The sequence below is a fragment of the Hemicordylus capensis genome, chromosome 7 (genome assembly GCF_027244095.1).
Source record: "Hemicordylus capensis ecotype Gifberg chromosome 7, rHemCap1.1.pri, whole genome shotgun sequence".
NCBI classification, from domain to species: Eukaryota; Metazoa; Chordata; class Lepidosauria; order Squamata; family Cordylidae; genus Hemicordylus; species Hemicordylus capensis.
The window spans coordinates 36,837,496-36,861,525 of NC_069663.1; the positions used below are offsets into that span (position 1 = coordinate 36,837,496).

General features: G+C 50.1%; 1 protein-coding gene across 5 annotated transcripts; it reads right to left on the reverse strand.

Annotated features, from left to right (window-relative positions):
* Positions 1–402: 402 nt before the first annotated feature.
* SMIM12 (small integral membrane protein 12) lies at positions 403–23,329 on the reverse strand. Of its 5 annotated transcripts, none has more exons than XM_053268913.1 (3): positions 23,147–23,329; positions 22,451–22,581; positions 403–1,407 (listed from the first exon to the last, which is right to left on the reverse strand). In XM_053268913.1, the coding sequence occupies exon 3, from the start codon at positions 1,386–1,388 to the stop codon at positions 1,107–1,109; it is 282 nt and encodes a 93-aa protein (XP_053124888.1). In that variant the 5' UTR covers positions 1,389–1,407; positions 22,451–22,581; positions 23,147–23,329; the 3' UTR covers positions 403–1,106. The 5 variants fall into 5 exon arrangements, with proteins under 5 accessions (XP_053124888.1, XP_053124887.1, XP_053124885.1 ...); XM_053268912.1 differs by having other exon boundaries at positions 23,109–23,329; XM_053268910.1 differs by lacking the exons at positions 22,451–22,581; positions 23,147–23,329 and adding an exon at positions 5,977–6,134.
* Positions 23,330–24,030: the final 701 nt, after the last annotated feature.

The following is a 24,030-nucleotide window of genomic DNA, read 5'->3' on the forward strand; positions in this document are numbered from 1 at the left end:
CATCGTTCAGCACTGTCTACTCTGGTTGGTAGCAGGCAGAGAGATTCAGGCAGGAATCTTTCCCAGCCTACCCAGAGATGCTGCCAGGGATTGAACCTGGGATTTCCTGCATACAAAGCCAGAGCCCAGTACCTGCAAGTGAGGCCTCTGGTCCATATTCCATAAGGCACCCAAGCCAGCCAGAACAAGTGCATTGCATGGGGAAATCAATTATCCTGGCCAAGCTGGCTTTCGGGGAGGCTTCTTCTCATTGAATTCCCCAAAGAAAGATTCCAGGGTTCTCCTTAATGTTCCAATCATGAATGCTCCATCCAATTTGAGCTACAGAAACATCCATTTCCAAAATCACCCATCCCGTCCCTCCTCCTCCTCCTGAAATGACACAGCCCCCAAATGTCCAAAGTGTTTTAAAGGTTTATTTCGTCAGCAGATCCCTGCCCTGAGTAAGACAGCAGCCAGCCCCTGGTCTATAGAGAGAAACTCCTGGAGAAAGAACCGGTCAGTTTCGCAAACAGACAGAGAAAAGGCTGGTCAATTTCTGGAATAGCAGCAAGGCGGAGGTGTTTCGCTACCTCCTGCTCGGACAGTTCTAGTTTCCCCTTGGAGCAGGACCAGTCACTTGTCCCAAGTCAAGAGAGGGGCCTCTAAGGCTTTCTGGACAAGCTCTCCTCTCCACTGGAGGGCTGCCATGCTTCTGGGGGCTCTTGGGGTACCGAATCCTCCCTATGCCAAGGAAATGTATGGACTTGCAGAGGGAGAGAGCTGGCGCTTGCTTGGATATGATGACCGACTCCTTTTCTAAGGCTCTGGCGGCAGCTTAATCACAGCACAGGCAGCCCAAAGGGAAGATCAGCCCTTCTTCGGACAGTGGCCAGATAGATAGTCACCAGCCTCCTCTGGGTCTCAGCAGCACTAGCAGTCGCCCAATCATAGCCCAACTAGGAGAAGGAGGGCGAGGACGGCAGGCAGCCATTGGCTGGGCCCGGGCTGGGTCGAAACGGCACGAGTCAGAAAGCCAACATTCCAAACCAAATGTAACCAATCAGCATCAGCCTGCCAGACAGGAAGGAACTCTGGGTGGCCAGGAAGGACCCTGGGCAGCTACGCTAGTTCTTCTCGGGCCGATTGCGGTTCAGCACAGCTTTGGGGGTGAATTCCAGCTTATCCTTGAGGCTGACCACCTGGGTGAGGTCCTTCCCGGCAATCTCTTGAAGCTTGCGGTCCTCCCGCCTCTCCGAGATGCTCTTCTCCTCCTCGGGTGGCTGCGGGGGCGGCTGGCCACGGATGAACCACTCCAGGTGGTAGCCCACCGCCCCCACCACAAAGGCCACAGGGAAGGTGACATAGGGGGCATAAGCCCGCACAGTCGTCCAGAAAATGGGCCACATGGTTCCTCTGGGTTGGGTTCTGTGGACACAAAGGTATTATTATTAATTATTGTTGTTGTTGTTGTTTACACAGTTAAGACAGGTGTTGTTGACTGGCTTTTTTATCCAGACATCGAGTCCTTCCCAAGGACCTGGGATGGCTGGATTTTATTATCAATATTATAGATATCGTCGTAGAGTATAGGCTGTTCTCAGTAAAGCTGCTTTTTGTAATTGGCTGATGGTGATTTCTGTGGCCCCTATGGTGCTGAGGTGCTCTTCAAGGTCTTTTGGAATTTCACTTAGGGTGCCAATTACTACTGGGATTATTTTGGTCTTTTTCCGCCACAGCCTTTCGATTTCAATTGGTAGATCTTTGTATTTGGTTATTTTTTCTATTTCTTTTTCTTCTATTCTGCTCTCTCCTGGTACTGCTATGTCGATTATTTTAACTTGTATTTATTTATTATTTATTAATTAATTATTATTTATTAATCTACATTTTCTATCCCGCTCTTCCTCCAAGGAGCCCAGAGTGGTGTACTACATACTTAAGTTTCTTTTTCACAACAAACCTGTGAAGTAGGTTAGGCTGAGAGAGAAGTGACTGGCCCAGAGTCACCCAGCAAGTCTCATGGCTGAATGGGGATTTGAACTTGGGTCTCCCCGGACCTTGTCCAGGACTCTAACCACTACACCATGCTGGTGTATGGCAGTGTATGACACTGTGTGAGTGAGAATGATCAGCTAATTCCCAGTTCCAGTGTCTTGATGAGACCGAAGCCATTTCTAGAAGCACCTTTCCCAGTTAGAACTGGTTGCCCTGAGACAAATCTATGGTACGGTCACATCTGGAGTACTGTGTACAGTTCTGGTCATCATATCTCAAAAGGGACATTGCAGAACTGGAAAAGGTGCGGAAGAAGACAACCAAGATGATCCGGAGCACCTTCTTTATGAGGCGAGGCTATAGCATCTGGGGCTTTTTATTTTGGAAAAGAGGTGACTCAAGGGAGACACGATATACAGAATTTAAGATCTTAACTAAGATCTTAAGAATTATGCCTGGTGTGGAGAGAGAAGGAGACATTTTTCTCCCTCTCTCACAACACTAGAACCGGGGGTAGTCCCATGAAACTGAAGGCTGGGAAATTTAAGACCAACAAAAGGAAGTACTTTTTAACACCGTGCATAATTAATCTATGGAATTCTCTGCCATGGGATGCAGTGATGGCCACCAGCTTGGATGGCTTTAAAAGGGGCTGAGACAGATTCATAGAGGACAGGTCTCCTCAAATTCACAGAGGACAGATCTACTTGTGGAACTCTCTGCCACAGGATGTGGTGACAGCCAACAACCTGGATGGCTTTAAGAGGGGTTTGGATGACTTCATGGAGGAGAGGTCTATCAATGGCTACTAGTCAGAGGGCTGTGGGCCACCTCCAGCCTCAAGGGCAGGGTGCCTCTGAGTACCAGTTGCAGGGGAGTAATGGCAGGAGAGAGGGCACGCCCTCAACTCCTGTCTGTGGCTTCCAGCGGCATCTGGTGAGCCACTGTGTAAAACAGGATGCTGGACTAGATGGGCCGTGGGCCTGATCCAGCAGGGCTGTTCTTATGTTCTAATGGCTACTAGTCTGGTGGCTATAGGCCACCTCCAGCCTCAGAGGCAAGATGCCTCTAAATACCAATGCAGGAGAGCAACAATAGGAGAGAAGGCATGCCCTCACCTCTTGCCTATGGACTTCTCAGAGGCATCCGGTGGCCCACTGTGGGAAACAGGATTCTGATGGGCCTTAGGCCTGATCCAGCAGGGCTGTTCTTATGTTCTAAATGCTGCAGCTAAGCAGACTTGGAGGCATTGGAGTGCAATACAATATTCCAGGGGTGGCCAAACTAAAGCTCTCCAGCTGTTTCTGGATTACATCATCCCCGGCTGAAATGTACACTAGGTGAGAGGGGGGGTGTGCGCATGTGTCTCCAAGCCAGGTAGGAAGTAATATTCCAATTACAGTGACAGGGAAGAGTGCCGGGAGGCAGTGGAATTGCTTCCCACCAATGTTCCCTGTAACAGGGATTCCTAGATGTTGTTGACTACAACTCCCATTATCCCCCGCTGCAATGGTCTTTGGCTAGGGATTATGGGAGTGGTAGTCAACAGCATCTGGGAATCCCTCTTACAGAGAACATTGCGTCCCACATTTGTGACCTCCTCACATCCTGTGTGCAAAGTGTAGTTTCATTATTTATTATTAAACATATTGTGTTTTTTTAAAAAAAAATTATATCCTCTCCCATTAAAGTCCCAGGAAAGCTTGCACAATACTCGACTAAAAATACAACAGTACACAATAGGAAATAAATTACAATTAAATGCAATTCATCTTCATTTTCTTTGTTATTGAAAGAATTGTTGTATTCTCTTTCTTTACAATTGCATAATGCATTCTTTGTTTTAATTGTATTTTATTTTTGTTCTCGACTATTTTTTCATTAAAAAGAAATAAATTTAAAAGCGAGAACTGCATTAAAACAATTTCCTAAGGAGCAGTGTCAACAAAGCCTGCTGGGGAAAGGGGTTTTTTTGTGGGGGGTTTTGACATGCATCAGAATGTCAGCAATTTTTCAGCAACAAAGTTCGACACAGCAAAGGGTTGGTCCCCAGTCCCGTCTAAAGAGAAAGCCAAGGGAGAAGACCTCCCCACCCCCCAAAACAGCAGCTGGAGGGATGCACTGCTGGGCTGAACAGGGAGAGTGGTGCTGCCACTGGAGAAGGTGCCTCTTGCCCAGTCACTCCCAATCAAGTGTGGCTGGGGATGATGGGAGTTGTAGTTCAACAACAGCTGGAGGGCCAAGTGTGCCCATCCCTGGCTAAAGCCTCATTTGCTACAGAAAGCCTGGAACTGCAAGGGCTCAACCCCCACCGGATAACTGGCGGGCATGGATGGAGGCAAAGGGAGAGAGCAGAGGAGCCGCACCAGCTGCTGCTGCTGCTGAGTATTGTTGTTGTTAAATGCTTGCCTGCCACTTCTAAACAAGTTTTCTCAAAGCAGTTTACACAGCAAAATGAATACAAATAAGAAAATGGAAACAACCCACCAGCATTCTGCCAGTAACTTAAGAAGCAGGGTTCAGTGCCTCTGAGCATGTGCAAAATGCACACACACACACACACACCCCTTTGGCTGCTGAGTCATCAAATATTATATCCCACCCATCGGACACGGAAGAGCACAGCTTCTGCGCCAGAGGTGGCGACCGGGAAATACAGCTCCCAGTTAAAGACTGAGCTCCAGCCCCTTTTCTTTGTGGGGAAGTGTATGCACTGCATGTTCCCCACCAGGGTCTTTTACAGACAGCAGGCTTGACCGCAAGTTTACGGAAAGGCTTTACTGTGAACTCAAAGTTGTCCCCCAAATGACGAAAATTGTGGGGGTTTTTTTACCCAGATTTAGGGCTACTCTCTAACGCACTGTGAAAAACCTAAATTGTGCGTGAACTGCTCCCCGATAACTTGCAGGGACTTTGGACTAAATCTGGCCGATATGTGAAGGCACCCCCTCCATTCCAGAGATGTTAGTTAAAGGGCTTCAAAAGTCCCATGTGTAAAACTTCCTGGTACTTCACAAAACTGGCCCTGCTTGGGGTCGCAGTGCCCTGCGCAGGCCGGGCTGCTCGTGTGAAGGACCTTTCTGCTGGTTTGCTACTACCTTATTCCTGGCCTATCCCCGGCCAATAAATGCCATTTTGCTGCTCCCTGGAAGTTTTTCACAAGGGGCTTTGAAAGCCCTTTAACTTACATCTCCTCCGGAATGGAAGGCGTTCACATGGAAGCACTGTGTTCACGTATAGGCCAGATTTGCCCCCAAGCCCCTGCAAGTTATCAGGGCGCAGTTCACACACCATTTGGGTTTTTCACTGTGCGTTAGAGAGTAGCCTGATTTATATCCGGGGTAAAAATATCCACTATTTGAAGTGGGGGTTTTGGGGGGACAGCATCGAGTTCGCAGTAAAGCCTGCCCGTAAACTTGCAGTATAACCTTCAGGACACCAATGTGCTGCCCATGTCATCTGAATCCAGCCGCCACCATCAGCCAAATGACCAAGCACTGGGGTTCTCAAGGCTGGGTCCGCAGATGGGGTGGGACTACCAGTCCCATCATCCACAGCCACAATGGCCTCCGGCTGCTGCGGGTGATGGGGGTTGTAGTGCCACGTCATCCGGGGACCCAAGCTTGAGAACCCTTTCCCACGCTGCTCTCAAACCAATCGACAAGGCCCAGCAACCCCATTTTGCGACGCCCAGCCGCACCGTCACGGAATAACAGAGCCTAGGCATTTTACCTACAGGAGTATCCGGACGTGTGCATGCGGGAGGGGTGCGATTCAGACCCATCTAGGTCCCGAGGACCCTTCCCCAACCAGCGGCGCCCCGGCAGCCCGCTTTAAACCTGGGTATGCACCACCAACACACAACCCCCGTGCAGAAGCAACGAAGAGCCCTGTGGCCCCCGGAGGACGCTCAGTGCGGGCGGGGAGGGTCTCAGGGCCCCGCTCGGAGCCCTCCCCCCCCTCGCCCGATCCGGAGCTCTCCCCGCCCCCACGGCTCACCTTCTCCGCCAAGCCAAGCCCCCTTTTGACTTTCCCCGGCGCGCCGCCCTGCGCTCCGCCTGCGTCTCTCTCCAGCGCCGCCTCCCCGGCCGTGCGCTTCTCGGCTTCCTGACAGCGCTCCATTGGCCCAGGTCGCTCCCCGCCCGCAGCCACTCATTGGCGGCCCGGCCGAGCCTGGGCAGGGCGGAGGCGGAGCCGGGCCGGAGGAGAAGTGGAAGAGGCGGCAGGAGAGGAGGCGGAAGGCGCTGCAAACTGGGAGGCGAGCTGGTAGTGGTTGCCTCTGCTTCGGGGGCTGGGCTGGGCTGGGCTGGGCACCGCATCGGTGCGCAGCGCAGCCCGCATCCCAGCCTGCCCGCCCGCCCGCCCGCCCTCCGAAAAACGCTATTTTAATCCTGGATTTGCCTAAGCGTCTTCCATGCGGATTGTCGCGCTTCCCAAGCACATTCTCTGCCCCGAGCAGCTTGCAATCTGAAAGTCGATACAAGGGAAAGTTTCTGTGGAAGTTGCACATACCAAGGGCTGGTGGAAGACCCGTGGGGGCGTTAAATTTCCCCAAATTTCCCCAGCCGCGGCCCCAATCCGATTTCCTTCCCCTCCCGCCACGGGTGCATTTACCATGGCATGATCTGCTCCTTATAAGTTTCAGTAGAGGCCGGGGTGGTGATTAAGGGGTTAAGGTTAAGCCAAAGGCTTTGTCCACCCCAGCCCCCCCCCCGCAAAAACCACCCAAGAGCCCTGTGAGTGTTGAGGAGGGATTGTTTCTCCGTGTCCTAAAATGTTCTCTGTTGGTTTGATTAATTTGGCTTTTATTGCATTTGCCTAAATCCAAGACTAGGTTTTTCCTAAGTTCTTTGATGTTAGAAATTGAGGGTGCTGTTCAGAGTGCTGTTCCTTTTGGGTAAATACAGGTATAACCTGTATTTAACTCCTCTATTTTTAAGGGGGTGGTCTTAAATTCAGGGTACTCTTCTATTTGGGTGAATATGGTAAAATCCACCCCAAGGGCCACTAATAAACATTCTGCTAGTTGTCAGAACCTCCAAACTCAGGATGCAATAGATTAAAACTCGCCTCGCCCCTTCCCCGACCACTAAAAGCCAATTTGGATTTATTGATTTACTTTGAGAAAAGAAGCCTTAGCACCACTTGAGATAGGGCTGGTTCCCCCAGGTTTACCCATCACTGGTGCACATGTGTGCCTGTAACGTGTACATGCTTCTGGGGGTACTTCCGGTCCAGTGTTCACTGGGGCAGCAAGGAGGTGCGTTGCCGCCCCGCAGGACCGTTTTATAACACAGCACCAGTGGGGGAAATGCGGGCGGGGGGGTTTAAGAGCACCTTCCCCCCTCCTCAACACTATCCCCCCACCCTTCAAACCGCCAGACTTTCAAACCGGTTTGGAGGTCTGCAAAAGGGCCTGCGAACTGGTTTGTGTACATCCTGGGTTCAACCCCTGCCAGCATTCCCAGGTTGAGCTCCTGCCTGAAGCCTTGGGGAGCCACTGCCAGTCAGTGTAAACAATAGTAAACTAGATGGGCCGATGGTCTGACTCTGTATGGCAGCATCCTATGTTGGTGATGAGGTCATAGCTCAGCAATAGAGGACCTGCTTGCTAGCAGACAGGCCCAGGTTCAGACTCTAGCCGCATCTCCAGGTAGGGCTGGGAGAGACTCCTGCCTGCCTGAAACCTTGGAGTGCCTCTAGGCTGGTTCACACATTTGTCTGAAACTAGGAATAATGTAGGTCGCCAGCGTCACCATGATTGTGTGAACCCATGCCAAAGTGGTTGATAACCTGAGATTCTCACCTTGGCATGGGTCCACACATTCGCACTGATGTTGGTAACCCACATTTAGCCGAGATGCAAACGATTGTGTGAACCAGCCTACTGTCAGTCAGAGGCTGTGCGGAGCTAGATGGAGGCATATTATTGATTGATTGATATCCAGTTAATTAATTATTAATGTGGAGGAGCCCTCCGCCAGCGATTCCCCTCCCTGCAACGTGAAGGGAGTTTGATCAGTGATCAGCTATTTGTGTCGATCAGTTCTGCACCTGAAGTGGCGCCACCGGCCGTGTGGCCGCAGGGGCCCTGTGATCTGAGCCTTTTGATCTGCACTCCAGAAGTTCGTCAGGAAGTGGCAGGCTGCAATTACTCGCCACTGATGCACCGGGCAGAAGCATTCGTACAACTGAGCATGGTGTGACTAGGGCAAAAAGGAACCCCGCCCTCTAGTGACTTCATCATCTTCAGTGACCTCACGAAGTCACCTTCAGTGACTTCATCAACGCCTCAGTCACCACTTTCGCTCTCGGAAGCCTGGCTAGCAGCCTGTGGCAAATCCTGAGGTGGCAGGGAGGGCTGTACCACTTCAGACTGCCTGTGGAGAATGCCGCCTTTGGATGCTCCCCCCACCCACCACCACGTATTTCTTTTCATTCCTATATTTGTATCCTCCTTTTCCTCTAAGGAGCTGAGAGTGGGGTGCGTGCCTGAGAGAAACCCTGTGAGTTTCATGGCTAAGTGGGGATTCGAACTCGGGTCTCCCCATATCAGAGAGAGGTTGCAGCCTCTCCTGCACATATCTGTGCTCGTTTTCTACTTGCAGGGAGGTGTCTCTTTTGTGTTTGTGTTTACTTAGGGAAGTGTTCAAAAACCGCGATCTTCCACTTGGAGCCTGAAATGTTACCAGCCATCCTACAACTGCACTAACTGTTCCTTCGGAAGACAAGGCAGGAGAGCTTGTTGTGTTGCATGAATAGTCTCTTCTGCTAAGCAGGACCCTCTTTGGTTTACATTTGGATGGGAGACGACATGTAAACACTGCAAGATATTCCCCTTAGGGGATGGGGCTGCTCTGGAAAGAGCACCTGCCTGCTTGCATGCAGAAGGTCCCGGGTCCACTCTCTGGCATCTCCAGGTAGGGCTGGGAGAGGCTCCTGCCTGTAAGCTTGGAGGGCTGCTGCCAGTCAGTGTCGACAATACTGAGCTAGATGGAGCGATGGTCTGACTCCGTAAACTGCAGCTTCCTCTGCAAAGGTCTCAATCTTCCATAGCACGGATCTGTGCTTTGGCAAGAGCTGCAGTTTTGCTCATGGCAGGCCAAGCCAAGGAGCAACTGTGTAGGCGGAAGCCCTTGACAGCCTGTCTCTTTTTCCCAGACTACCCAGCCTCCCAGCAGAAGCACCAGTTTGGAACAAAGCAAGCGCTAATTAGCCAATTAGGGGCACAGAGGCGCCTCACAAGGAAGTGGGTTGGAGGGGGAGAGGGAGGTCCCAAGAGGCGTAGTCACCCTGACAGCCTTGACAGTTCCTTTTCCAGCCGCTGCTCTTGCAAATGGGGCAGTTGGGCCCCCCACCCTCTGTTTCCAGGGGGAGTTCTGCTCCATGCCACCCGTCGAGGAAGAAGACGGGGAGGAAGCTCTGCTTTGGGGACGCCAATTAATTGGAGCGGGGGAATCAATGGAGAAAGACGTGAGAAATAAAACCGAAGAGGAAGTTTGAAAGTCAAAGTTCGCATCTTTTTAATTGTCTCTCCTGCAGCTGCCGTGGAATCATTTACTCCAGAAAATTGTCAGTGGCCGTCTCGGTCCATTGGAAAGGAAAGGTGGTGCCGTCAAGTTGGTGTCGACTCCTGGCGACCACGGAGCCCTGTGGTTTTCTTCATAGCATACAGGAGGGGTTGACCATTGCCATCTCCTGCACAGTATGAGATGATGCCTTTCAGCATCTTCCTATATCTCTGCTGCCGGATAGAGGTGTTTCCCATAGTCTGGGAAGCATACCAGTGGGGATTCGAACCGGCAACCTCTGGCTTACTAATCAAGTCATTTCCCCTTTAGGTGGCACAATTTTAATTAGGGCAAATTTTAAACAGGAGGCCATCTCCCACACAGTATGAGATGATGCCTTTCAGCATCTTCCTATAGTGCTGCTGCCCGATAGAGGTGTTTCACCAGCGGGAACTCAAACCGGCAGCCTCCTGCACTCTAGGTAGGTTACTTCCCCGCTGTGCCATTAGGTGGCTCATGTTGGTCCATTAGCGGGGAAATAATCCAAAACCTCAAGCAGGGTATTACCTTTCTTAAGAGCAATTAAAATATATTACAAAATAGCAAGCTTTTGGGTTCTCCAGAACTACTCTTCTTTGGACTGGATGTCAAAGTCTGGTCACGTCCAGACTTGACTGCTGCAATGTGCTCTTTGTGGGGCTGCCTTTGTACATTTTATTCATTCATTCATTCATTCATTCAATTTCTATACCACCCTTCCAAAAATGGCTCAGGGCAGTTTACACAGAGAAATAATAAATAAATAAGGTGGATCCCTGTTCCCCAAAGCTCACAATCTAAAAAGAAACATAAGATAGACACCAGCAAGCAATAGTCACTGGAAGTACTGTGCTGGGGGTGGAGAGGGCCAGTTACTCTCCCCCTGCTAAATAAAGAGAATCACTACGTTAAAAGGTGCCTCTTTGCCCAGTTAGCAGGGGTTTAGTCTGGAAACTGCACTTGGTCCAGAATGTGGCAGCAAGGTTTGTCTCTGGGTCATATCGGAGAGACCATATCACTCCCATCTTAAAAGATTTACACTGGCTGTCGATAAGTTTCCAGGCAGAGTACAAGGTTTTGGTTATAACCTATAAAGCCCTAAACAGCTTGGGCCCTGGGTATTTAGGAGAACGCCTTCTTTGCTATGAACCACACCGCCCATTGAGATAATCAGGAGAGGTATGCACCGGCTCGTCTGGTGGCTACTCGGGGACGGGCCTTCTCCGTTGCTGCCCCGAGGCTTTGGAACGTGCTCCCCGCTGAAATAAGAGCCCCCCCATCTCTGACAACTTTTTAAAAGTCAAGACACATTTGTTCATCCAGGCTTTTAAATTTGATACTGTTTTAATAGTTTGATGGTTTTTAATAGATTTAATGTTGTTTAAAATTTTAAATTATTATAATGTTTAACCTTTTTCTTTGTTGTTTGCATTGTTTTGTTGTAAACCACCCAGAAGCTTGCATTTTTGGGGTGGTATACAAATATGTTAAATAAAAATAAAATAAAATCCAAACAAAGGGCCTGCAGAAGAGAAAGTAGGCATGGTGGGAAAGCCACAGCAGTCTGCAGCTTCTTTAGCATTGGAAGCTGCTGCCTACAGAGTCAGGGCATTGGTCCACCTAGCTCAGCGCTGTCTACTCTGACTGGCAGTAACTCTCCACGGCTCCAGGCAGGAATGTTTCTCAGCCCTGCCTGGAGATGCCAGGGATCGAATCTGGGACCTTGTGCACGCCGAGCGGATTCTCTGAGTTATGGTTGCAGCCCTCCCAGTCTTGAGGTGGAGAGTGCAAGGCGTTTTATGCAGCCTTAATCCCTTTAGCTTCTGCTAGATTCAAGACCAGCCCTTCACCTTCCAGGGCCACTGTGTGGGGTGGGGGTGGGGGTGGGAGGACTACTTTGGCGGATTATAACGGGTTGAAATGAAGGGCATATTCCCCTATTTTGGACAGACACACACACAACGTTCAACGACTGTTCTGTTCTCACGACCCTAAACAGGGTTGGAGCTTTTTTGCCTTGGACAGCAGCAATACAGGGCAGGGGTCTGGACCTGAGCTGCCCACAATGACGGGAAAGCTGGCTGCATTCAGCTCAGCGAACCCCACACCGGGAACGCTTCATGCAGAACCCGTGAGCTGGCCAGAGCTGAGAGGTGCTTCTGAGAACCAATCCTAAGCGCTGGTGTGACCTTGCCAGCACTTAAAACAGGAGCGACTCTTCCATGAGGCGAGAGGAGGCGCTGGTCTCAGGCAGCAGATAACTGGAGTGCCAGCGTGGTGCGCCCCCTCCGCTGTTGCCATCTGAGCCGCTCTTCAAGATCGTTCTGAATCAAGCAAACGTTGCGTGGGGAAATCTTGGCAAAGCTGGCAAGAAGCACAAGGGAAGGAGATTGAGCCCCCTCTCTTACAAGGGGTCAGTGCCTCTCCCCCACCCCCCACCCCTCGAACTCCATCCACCCACTCGGTCCTACTACGAAGTAAATATCCTAAAGCCAGTGTGGGTTGCTGTTGCCTCATTTGATGGCACATGCATTTTTCAGAGCCCCAGATTAAATTTTCATTCTAATTTATGTCGACCCGATAGCGGAAGACTGGGATGGAAGCAGAGGGTGATCTAGTTAGGTCTCTCTGGTCGGTCCCCCTCTTAGTAACCACCAGCTCCTCCTTAGTAACCAAGGCTGTTCCTTTGCCATGTGATGCGTTAGAAAGCAGTTGAGGTTGGGGGAATTCTGGAGGGGAGGAAGAGGATATCAACGAGCACATCAGAGTTGCCTTTGTGGATCCAACCGGAGTCCTGAATCCTCTTTCCGGAAGCCGAGCAAAGCCCCCTGGGCATTCATGGAGGAGACAGGGATGGGGCTGTATCTCAGTGGCACAGCATCTGCTTTTCATGAATAGGAGCATAGGTAGCTGCTTTAAACCGAGTCAAATCATTGTGCCATCTAGCTCAGTATTGCCTACCCAGACTGGCAGCGGCTTCTCCAAGGTTGAAGGCAGGAGTCTCTCTCAACCCTATCTTGGAGATGCTGCCAGAGAGGGAACTTGGAACCTTCTGCTCTTCCAAGAGCGGCCCCATCCTCTAAGGGGAAAATCTTAAAGTGCGCATACTTTTGGTCTCCCATTCATATGCAACCAGGGTGGATCCTGCTTAGCTATGGGGACAAGCTTCCACAAAACCAGCTCTCCTCTCCTCTTTGTTGTTTAAAATATCTACACTAATGCTATAAAGCTCTGATAAAATACTAAAAGGCTGCTATCCTTAAAAGAGAGTATCAGATCTGCACTCAGCCGGGAAGTTTACATACTGGGCAACCTTGGCCTGCCACTGTCTTCCAGCTTAATCTCCCTCTTGTGAGGGTAAACTTTGATTGATTGATTGATTGATTGATTGATTGATTGATTGATTGATTGATAAATGGGGTGAGTAGAGATGTGATGGGGGAAATGCATGTTTTTTCATGTGACGGGCAGCGGGGGCCTGGGAAAGAATCATTTTTCCCCAAGGACGTCATATCCCCAGGCGCTGGGGTTGGTGGGAGAGACCCATATATGCCACTTGGAGCTCCAAGAAGTGGGATAATGATGTAAATCAAATAAGCCCCAGGTCAGAGCCTCGGCATGACAGCCTGCAGGCCCACCGAAAGCCAAATGTCCCCTATTTGACGTCTCTCCGTGAAGGCTGAAAGACAGGAACAGTTTCTTTCCATCTCCAGTGCCATGTTGTACAAGGTTCCTGCATTAAAAGTTGGTGAGGAGGAACTGGGCCTGATCCCAGGAGAAAAAGGGGGGGAAATGTGTGCTGAGCTTCATCTTGTCCGTGTACGGTGGTGCGGCGGGTGGGGGATGTCACCTTCTTTATAGGGGGCATTTTCAGGAAACATTCTCAGTTGTGTGGCCCAGAATCCTCTGTGGCCTGAGGGCTTTCTGTGGCCCACAGCTTGATTGCCGGAAGCTTTTTCTCAAGGCACAAAATCTGAAAAGTAACATTCATAAGTTACTAACTTTAAGTACCCAGCGTTGCTGGGGCTTAGGGTGCGAATTTCACCATAAATATGACTCTTGGTTATTGTATCCATAAGATTTGTGGATAGACCTGCTGTACATCTGTCTGTCTGTCTGTCTGTCTGTGCAAAGGTGGTTGTCGGGGTTCCCGGTTACCCTATTTTGTTCGTAGGGTCCTAGGAAGTCGCTCTGCAAAGTTTGGATGTGGGGATGTATAGGGAACAGACAGACAAGCAGACATTCAATTTTTAGATCGATCGATCGATCGATCGATTGATAGATAGATAGATAGATAGATAGATCCTCGGGCTCCATCACAGCTTTTAGAAAGCTTGTTAAAACTTGGCTTTTTACCCAGGCTTTTACATAATCATTTTTACTGCTGCTTCTGTGTGTTTTTACTTGTTGTATTGTTTTTATGCCTGTTTTTAATATGTTTTTTATATTTTTTAGCTTGATGTTTTTATTGCCTTTTTATTGTATGTTTTAACTTTTGTAAACTGCCTTGGAGTTGTCTTTTAACGAAAGGCGGTATATAAATGCAACAATTAAATAAATAAATAAATAAATAAGATAGGGCAATATCTCTCCTAGAATGAGACCCCTGAAAGAGGGAATCCAGGATCAGCCACCTAATGGCGCAGTGGGGAAAAATGGCTTGATTAGCAAGCCAGAGGTTGCCGGTTCGAATCCCCACTGGTACCTCTATCGGGCAGCAGTGATCTAGGAAGATGCTAAAAGGCATCATCTCACACTGTGTGGGAGGAGGCAATGGTCAACCCCTCCTGTAGTCTACCAAAGGCAACCACAGGGCTCAGTCGGCGCCAGGAGTCGACACCGACTCAACAGCACACTTTACTTTTTTAGTTGTGTGCGCAGCCTTCTGGAGTGCTACTTCAGATAAGCCTGAGAGCTACCAGTATCTCCGGAGCTACTAATGCCCACCGGTGTTTTAGAGAGGGTAGGCTTGTTCACACAGCCACCCGCAGGGTAGGAGAGGAGCTGGGCATGCTCTTGATTGGCGGCTGTGTGCCTGAAGGAGGAGGGGAGAGTGATTGTGTGGGAGCCGCGAGCTGGGTAGGGCCCGGTATCTGAGCGGCAAACTGGGGAGAAGCAGGCGTCTTAAGAAGCAAGTCTCAGGTGGTGTTTGTTCCAGGGAACGAAAGCACATTCTTTTGCTGCTTCCCCACAGGCCAAAGAAGATGTGTCCTACGCAGAGTGTCCAGGATCAACTCAACCTAATTCGGCAGCTAGCGCTTGAAGGGGTGGCTCTTTTCGTCAGGCTCCGCTAAAGCTGGATCCAGATATATAGATAAGGACAAACCACACACACAAGATAATGTGGCCCTGCTGAACCAGGCAAACAGTCCACAAAGCACGCCGTTTTGTTCACTGGCAATGTTGGGAGAGGAGAGCTGGTCTTGTGGTAGCAAGCATGACCAGTCCCCTTAGCTAAGCAGGGTTCACCCTGGTTGCATATGAATGGGAGACTAGAAGTGTGAGCACTGTCGGATATTCCCCTTAAGGGATGGCACCACACTCTGGAAAGAGCATCTAGGTTCCCAGTTCACTCCCTGGCAGCACCGCCAAGATAGGGCTGAGAGAGATTCCTGCCTGCAGCCTTGGAGAAGCCGCTGCCAGTCTGTGAAGACAATACTGAGCTAGATAGAGCAATGGTCTGACTCAGTATATGGCAGCTTCCTATGTTCCAGGCAGGTGCCCCAGAGCATGATGGGAAATACCCATTGTTAGGAGGGCAACCAGATGCAAAGGAGGACAGGGGTGAAGCGAGGCTGTATTTCTCATAGCCAGGGATACAGAGAGGAGGAAGCAAAGAGGGCTCCTGTCTGAAACCCTGGAGAGCCACTCAGCTTGCTCTGAATGGGTAGGACGAGCATCCTCCCCAGTTTTGAGAGTTGTGCACACTCCTCATTTTTGCTCATGTGTAAGCAAACAGCGGGGCGTATGGTAGTGTGCGAGAGAGGAGCTGGGCAGGACTGTTGGAGATGGAGTTCCAGTGCATCAACCTTTTGCAGTGACTATCCTGATGACCACTAGGGCCTTTGGGAGTAGAGATCGTGAGTAAGGGTCTCCCTAGCTGTTCTACCTGTCTTTACTCTATGACCCCTGACTGGACTCTTCAGGCATTTCCTGTGAGAGTCAGATTCCCTCCCTTTCCTCTTAGAAAGCAGATGGAAACATTTCCCTCTCTCCCTACCTGTTCATTATGTACTGTAGTTCTTTAGATTAGGGTTAGGTCTTTCCTATCCAAAGTGTATTTCATCGATAAATACTTTGTATTGAGTGTTACAAGAATCTCCATGTGCCTTCTCTAAATAGCTGCAACAACTAAACTCTGCAAACTACTCTGTAACTGGAGTGGGTAGCTTCTTTAGTGCTCTGCTAATTAATCTGAGGGTTCAGGCTCCTGGGTACAAGACGTAAGTCATATGATGCTTTTTGTTCAGCTCCTGGGTACAAGACGTAAGTCATATGATGCTGTCCTACCCAGCAGGAGTCTCCCAGACAATCCCTTCTCTCCCACCCACCCCCTGTTGTTTCTTCGCAGATGACCAACCATCGGGAGCACGCACAGCTCCCAAAACTGGGTGAGTTGCTTATCCTACCCAGTGAATGATTGTCAGAACAAGCCAGTTGTGAGTCAGCGTAGACAGTACTGAGCTACATGGACCAATAGGAGGCAGCGAGCTTTGTATGTTCCCCAAAACATCGTAAGGCCTATCTATTTAGGTAAAGGACACCAGCTCAGTAGTAGAGCATCTGCTTTGTGTATGGGAAGCCCCAGGTTCAATTCCTGGCAGTATATCCTGGTAGGGCTGGGAAAGACTCCTACTTCAAACTTGCACTGAGATGGGCCAAGAGAAGTCTGGGTCTACGGCCGCTTCTTATACCAGCGATGACAGTTGCACACTGCCTTCATGTACAGCCTTCCTTTTGAATATGAGATGATGGGTATAAATCATGCAGGAGGCCAATTGCCTTCATGCCTTGGTTTTGAGCTTCCTGGGGCCATCAGTGTGGTGTAGTGGTTAGAGTGCTGGACTAGGACCGGGGAGACCCGAGTTCAAATCCCCATTCAGCCATGAGACTTGCTGGGTGACTCTGGGCCAGTCACTTCTCTCTCAGCCTACCCTACTTCACAGGGTTGTTGTGAGGAGAAACTCAAGTATGTAGTACACTGCTCTGGGCTCCTTGGAGGAAGAGTGGGATATGAAATGTAGATCATCATCATCATCATCAGACTGGGCTGAGCTGGAAGCAGGCTATGGGGTGAGAGGACCTTAGTCTCATCCAGCAGGGCTCCCTTGATGTCCCTAAACCAGAGCAGAGCCAGCTAAGGGACCCAGCACCATTTGCTGATGGTCTTGGGGGGCCCACCTGTTGCTGCCTCACGGACACAAAGGGCAGCATTACAGCACACTCCTGGAAGCCTGGACAGGCCCCACCTCTTGGGATCACTCACTGGCCTTTTCCTCTAGCAGGGAGTATGAGAGGCTTCCTGGTGGTGGCAGGACTCGCCTCAGAATCCAGGATCCCTTGCTCTGGTGTGGCTGTCTTGGTGCCTCTCCTTTCTGCTTGGTTTGACCCTTGGCTTAGCTTGGACTCCTGCTTACCTATTTGGTCCTCTGGCTCCTGACAAATTGCTTGGCTTGACTTGGCTTGACCCTTGGCTCCTGTATGGACCCTCTGGCTCCTGATTGTCTACCCGGCTTGACTCTTGGCTCATTCCTGACTCTTGGCTCCTGTCTGGACCTTCAGGCTCCTGATTGACTACCCAGCATGACCCTTGGCACGTTCCTGACTCTTGGCGCTTGTCTGGACCCTCTCCTGATTGTCTACCCAGCTTGACCCTTGGCTCATTCCTGACTCTTGGCTCCTGTCTGGACCTTCAGGCTCCTGATTGACTACCCAGGATGACCCTTGGCGCGTTCCTGACTCTTGGTGCTTGTCTGGACCCTCTCCTGATTGTCTACCCAGCTTGACCCTTGGCTCGTTCCCTACTCTTGGCTCCTGTATGGACCCTCTGGCTCCTGATTGTTTACCCGGCTTGACCTTTGGCTCGTTCTTCACTCTTGGCTCCTGTATGGACCCTCTGGCTCCTGATTTTCTCTCCGGCTTGACCCTTGGCTTGATCCTGACTCGGCTCCTGTCTGGACCCTCTAGCTCCTGATTGTTTACCTAGCTTGGCCCTTGACTTGCTCCTGATTCTCGGTTCCTGTCTAGACACTCTGGCTCCTGATTGTTTACCCAGCTTGACCCTTGGCTCATTCCTGACTCTTGGCTCCTGTCTGGACCTTCAGGCTCCTGGTTGTCTGCCTGGCTTGATCCCTGCTGTGTCTCTGGCTCTCCTAGTCCAAGCTTTGGACATGCGCCCCTGGTGACTCCTGCCCATGGCTCAACTCCCAGAAACATCTTCCATCGTGGAACTCAAAGTGGCATACAGGGAATTTGCTGCCCCAAAATGTGATGATGGCCGGAGGGGTTGGGTGACATTCGCTTAATCCAGGCAGGACCCACACCTAGACCCACTGAGGTTCAGCAAGGTTGCTGCACCAGACGCTTTCAGACCATTGTTAACTCTGCCCTGTGGCTGCTGCTGCATCAGGGACGGGTCTGCCTCTTGAGACAAACCAGCCCAGAAGGCAGACCAGACCACACAATGCTTTCTGAGTATTTTGCATTCCTTTTCTTCGGTGCACAGTCAGGATGGGAGGCTCTGATTACTTCTTTGCACTTTAAACCAACGATCACCATAATTATTATTATTAGCAAATTACACCGCGTTTTGAGAGGGGAGGCAGGCGCTGTCGACGGAAGAAAGGGGAATAATTGAAAAGCATGCCTTGAAAGAAGCTTTCTCCTTCGGGTCTCCCGGTATGGCAGCGAAAGATCTTTCAGCTCAGGCACCTTTGTCCTGATCTTCGTTCTTTGGGGAAATCACACACTTGCCCCCCCAAAGCATGGGATGGCGAGGTGAACCCTGTGCCCATCAGTGTAAATACTGGGGAGACGGGTGGATATATTGGTAAGAGAGGATCTGTAGCTCAGTAATAGGGGAAATGTCTTGCATCAGGAAGCTGTAAGTTCCGTTGCTGGTTCAAAAAAGGGTCTCCGCTTCCTGGACTAAGAAAGACCCTAGACCCTAGATCAGGGGTTCTCAACGTTGGGTCCCCAGATGTTATTGGACCTCAACTCCCATAATCCCCAGCTCCAGTGGCCTTTGGTTGGGGATTATGGGAGTTGAAGACCAATAACATCTGGGGACCCAACGCTGAGAATCCCTGTCTTAGATAACACTGGGCTAGATTCCCCAGTGACAGCTAGCGTAGGAGCCATGCCTCCGTGGCAGATCACATCTTGGCATCCAGAATGTTGCAGGTTCGAGAACTGAGCAAAGGGGCCTGCCCCAGCTGGTATAGGGAACTTGCATCTGCTCATTGCACTTAGATTCCACCTCTCTTGTAGAATAGAACTCAAGGTAATATGCATTGACTAGTAATTTTTAGCCCGTTGTAATAACGGGCGCTAGCCTTAAGGGGAAAAGAGATTTATTTACGGCCCCGCCCCCCAAGTGTGGCCGCAAGCGGGCCCAGTCCTTTCCTGTTCGGCCACGGCAGCTACTGCCACCTCTTGCTGAGGCCGCGGCCGCCATCGGGGCTAGTCGCCCCGCCACCGCCTCACCCGCACTCTCGGTGGCGTCGCAGCCGCCGCCAACGGGGCCAGTCGCCCCGCCGCGGCCACAACTACCTTTGGCCGAGGCCGCGGCTCTGCCGCCGCCTCGGCCACACTCTCCTCCTGCCGTTGGCGGCGGCCGCTTCTCCTTGGCCCGCCGCTTCTGCTCCTCCCGGCCCTCTCGCCGTAACGGCGGCGGCCGCCATCGGAGCCAGTCGCTCCGCCGCGGCCACCGCCTGGTCCAACATGGCCGCCCGTCTCTGGGCGGCCGTATCTTTTTCGCCCGATCTGGGCATGCGCTTTGCGCATGCCCAGAACGGGCGAAAAAGACACGGGCGGCACGGCCGCACGCCCAAGGCTTTTATGGTAGAGGATTGTCTCTCATCCAGCAGGGGACTGGTTTTGAGAGGTAACTCCTCTAGAGGTAACTCTTTTGGATGAAGACGAGTATAGAGAGGAGAGCTGGTCTTGTGGTAGCAAGCATGACTTGTCCTCTTAGCTAAGCAGGGTCTGCCCTGGTTGCATATGAATGGGAGACTTGATGTGTGCACACTGTAAGATATCCCATTGTTCTTCATACTTTCATTGGGAGGCATAAATGACAAACTTTGTCCCCTGCTAATTGAGCAGAGGCACCTTTTTAAAGTGGGGATTCTCTTAGCAGGGGGAGAGCAACAGGCCCTATCCATCCCCAACACAGCATCCCTCGAGTGGCTGTTGCTGGTGTCTGTTTTATGTTTCTTTTTTAGATTGTGAGCCCTTTGGGGACAGGGAGCCATTTTTCTGAAACATGGGTGCCCAGATGTTGGGGTCTGGGGATGATGGGAATTGTAGTCCAGCAATTTCTGGGGACCCAAGTTTCAGAAACCCTGACCCAGGAGTACACAAATGCCTTGTCCCGGCTCTGCCCAATGCTGACCAGGCCCTGGCATGCTTAGCTTCAGCATGGAGCCTGCATATGCCTTCAGATCATCCTGGAGGAGAAGATACTTCTGCACTCCAACTACAGACATATTGAACTGGTTGCTCAGCCATACAGGAATATATGCATCCAGTGCATTATAAGAAGCACTCTGCATCCTTTGGATGGAGAGGAGTATAGAGAAGAGAGCTGGTCTTGTGGCAGCAAGCAAGACTTGTCCCCTTAGCTAAGCAGGGTCTGCCCTGGTTTGCATATGAATGGGAGACTAGAAGTGTGAACACTGGAAGATATTCCCTCCAGGGGAAGGAGCCACTCTGGGAAGAGCATCTAAGTTCCACATTCCCTCCCTGGCTCCTCCAAGAGAGGGCTGAGAGAGACTCCTGCCTGCAACCTTGGAGAAGCCGCTGCCAGTCTGTGTAGACAATACTGAGCTAGATGGAGCTGTGGTCTGATTCAGTATATGGCAGCTTCCTATGTTCTGATGTTCACTTCACCTATTCCAAGGATGTAATTGGGCACTGGAAACAGATTCTGGAAGTGAGTGGATGATTTTGAGCTCCAATTCAACGTGTATGTGAATGAAAACGCCTTCAAGCTACCTAAAGGAGCAGTACCGTTCATTGATAAGCAAGAGCCACATGTTATGGCTACCACTAGAGGGCAGTGTGATCCAACAGGCCCATTCAGTATCTGGACAGAACAACCGCAAGAGAAGAAGCTTCTCATTGATTAGCCTTGCTTTTCGAACAAAGTTATCACTCTCAAAACCAGAGGATTTGAGGAACAAAGTTATCACTATCAAAACCAGAGGTGTGCGAGGATTCTTCTGCCACTAGGTTCTGCTCATGTAAGGCTCCACCTGCATTTCATCTAAAGTTCACTTTGGGCAAAAATGGAAGCTTCCGCTAAGCATCTGGCATTTTCAGAGAGGCAAAATGCATTTCTGAATGTTCCTCAGCAGAGAGTGAGGAGGGAGGGTATACCCATCCCTAAGCTGCCTCTGGCCTGGTCCAGATAATTGTTTGAATCTAGGTTTAATGTGGGTTACCGACATCAGCATAATTGTGTGAACCTTTGCCAAGGTGGGTTATGGCCTGAGATGAACCTGAGATTCCTGCTTTCTGAGGAATATCAGGAACCTGAGATTCCTTCATACAACCATGTTAATATTGGTTACTCACATTAAACCTAGATTCCAATGACTGTGTGAACCAGGCCCTCTGAGTTTCACTTACAGTGAAATGTTGCCATTAATTTGAAGTTTCCTGCTCATGGGGTTCTTAAACTGGGCCCCCCAGATATTGTTGAACAACACCTCCCATCACCCCCAGACTGACATGTGACACAGGATGCATGAGGACCATATTGGAGGGCTTGCCAGGAGGATTTGTGCTGTTGCTCAGCACCTCCATACGGACCGATCTGCTTCACTGGATCTGCCTGCAACCCTTTTCCTCCAACATTCTGTTTCCAAGAGCGCCCAGCCAGATGCCATTCTGAGCTCACAGGCAGGCCATAATGCCCATGCTTTGTTCTCTGGCATCTGGCATTCAGAGAGATATACTACTTCTGTACATGGAAGTTTCATTTAACTATCATGACTGATACCCTTTAACAGATCTTAATTACATTTGCTGGATTGAGATGATTGTTATACTTCTGTTTGCTTACATGTTTTATTGTCATTGCTTCTTATATGCCATTTTTTAAAAAAATTCTTCCTAGATTCTCTTGTACGTCATAATTGTACATCATAAACCCTTATGGGCTTAGCACCAGTATATCTCCGGGATCGCCTCTCTCGGCCAGTTGTATCCCATCCTGTGAGGGTCCTCTTATTTGGCCCTCCTTAGTGATCCGGGCCCTGGTGTAGTGCCTGGGACCATAGGAGGGCCTTCTCTGTGGCTGCCCCCTCTTCTTTGGAAGACTCTTTTCCCCCAGATTTGTTCAGCCCCCTCCTTAGTGGCTTTCAAGGCCCTTCTCGGCCTACCCTTTTTCGCCATTCTTTTGCCCTTTGATTATTATTATTATATATATATATATATAGAGAGAGAGAGAGAGAGAGAGAGAGAGAGAGAGAGAGAGAGAGAGAGAGAGAGAGAGAGAGAGCGCAATTATTGTTGTTCACCGCCTAGAGTCTTTGGAGGAAGTGCTATACCTGGAAATTTAAATAAATAAATAAATAAATAAATAAATAAATAAATAAATAAATAAAATAATTGAATTGATTGAGACAATCCTCTCTCCCTCTCTCTCCTGATATGGAAGTAAGGGAGTACCACTGAAATCAATGGGATGTACTTACAAGATTGGGAGGATGATAGCAGGCACCTAATTCCTGGGTATCTGCAATACAAGGAGATTTCTCAAGGGCTCTCTGAAATCTTCCAGACTTCACTCTTTCTAAATGTCATCCAGCACGGTCAATTCAGAGTTCTGAAATGAAACACAAATTTTAAAAATATCAAAGATTAATATTAAAACAGCAAGGTCTTGACCTTCAGGTCAGTTTAGCCAAGTTGCCATTTCTACCCATGGCTTCCAGTCACTACACAGGGGTTCCAAACAGGAACCCTCAACACTGGAGCCCCAGATGCTGGTAGACTACAACTCCCATTATCCCCAGGCCATTGTGGCAGGGGGTGATGGGAGTTGTAGTCTGCCGACATCTGGGGACTGAAGGCGGAGGGTCCTTGTTCTAAGGGATCTGAGGAAGGCAAGCATTCCTCAGGTATAACTTCCTGCTTCAGTCTTGCTTGGGATGAAGAAAGGGTCAGAGCCAGTGACAATGAACTTGGTTGATGTGACCCTTTTTTCGCAATTCCTGAAAAGACAGACATCCAGGCCTAGTTGGAATATGGCAGCTTTAAGGGCAAGGAAAGCGAGGTACCTCAGTCCCCTCCCCACCCCTCCCCTCCCCGGTGCCCTGTGCCTAAGGAAGTGGCAGTGAAAGGAAATCTCACATTAATTTTGCGAAGGGTAGAAAAACAACTGCAGCTACCCTGATGCCCCATGGCTCCAGGTTGCCTTCCCAGACTCCATGACACTGAATGTCATGGGACAGCCTCCAGAGAAGGTGGGAGCCTAAGAAGATGTGGGGTCTCCATCCCCACTGCCCACCTCCACCTTACAGGGCTGGGCACCTGATCCCACCACTTTCCAGTTTGCTGTGAGGTGGCAGCAGGCTGTTGCTTAGCAACCACTGGATGCAGTGCTTCTGTGTTGATAGGCAGTTGCTAGGCAACCACAAGGTGCTCTATCCTCCCCTTCTTCGCCAGCCAAAAAACAAGCACAGCGGAGATGGTACCCAGTAGAACCCACTAGGCTTGGCCATTCAGTGAGGCCTCTGGTTTATTCCTTTGCCTTGGGTGTTTTTGACAGATGGTGTCTGCTCAGCAACCCCTTGCTTCATACCCACTTCTAGGCCCACTCTACGGCGTTTAAAATATCTTGAAATAGCACAGATTACACCAGGCTGCACAGGATTAGATGCTGCTGCTCAGGGCGACGTGTAAAGATGCTTTGAAAGAGCCAGCCAAAATTTTGGATATAGAACTAGTATTTCCATATCATTCACACAGAAAGATGTATATGTTCCCTCTGCTTAAGTCACATGAACGTTTCCCAGAATTATCTGCTTTAGAGAAGGGAAATAGCCCCCTTTTAGCCTACTTTCTCGTAGGCTTATAAGGTCACCCAGCATTCTGTGTGTCCATGTGTGTGTGTCCCCTCCCCCCATCAACTTTGCAATGCCTGGGCCAATATGAACCAAATTGGGTACAGTTATAGGGACACACATATAGGGACACCTCAGCAGTGTAGTTTGTGATGGTGTCATCCACCCCATTCAAGATGGCGGACACATAACTTTTGAGGTGCAAGTGG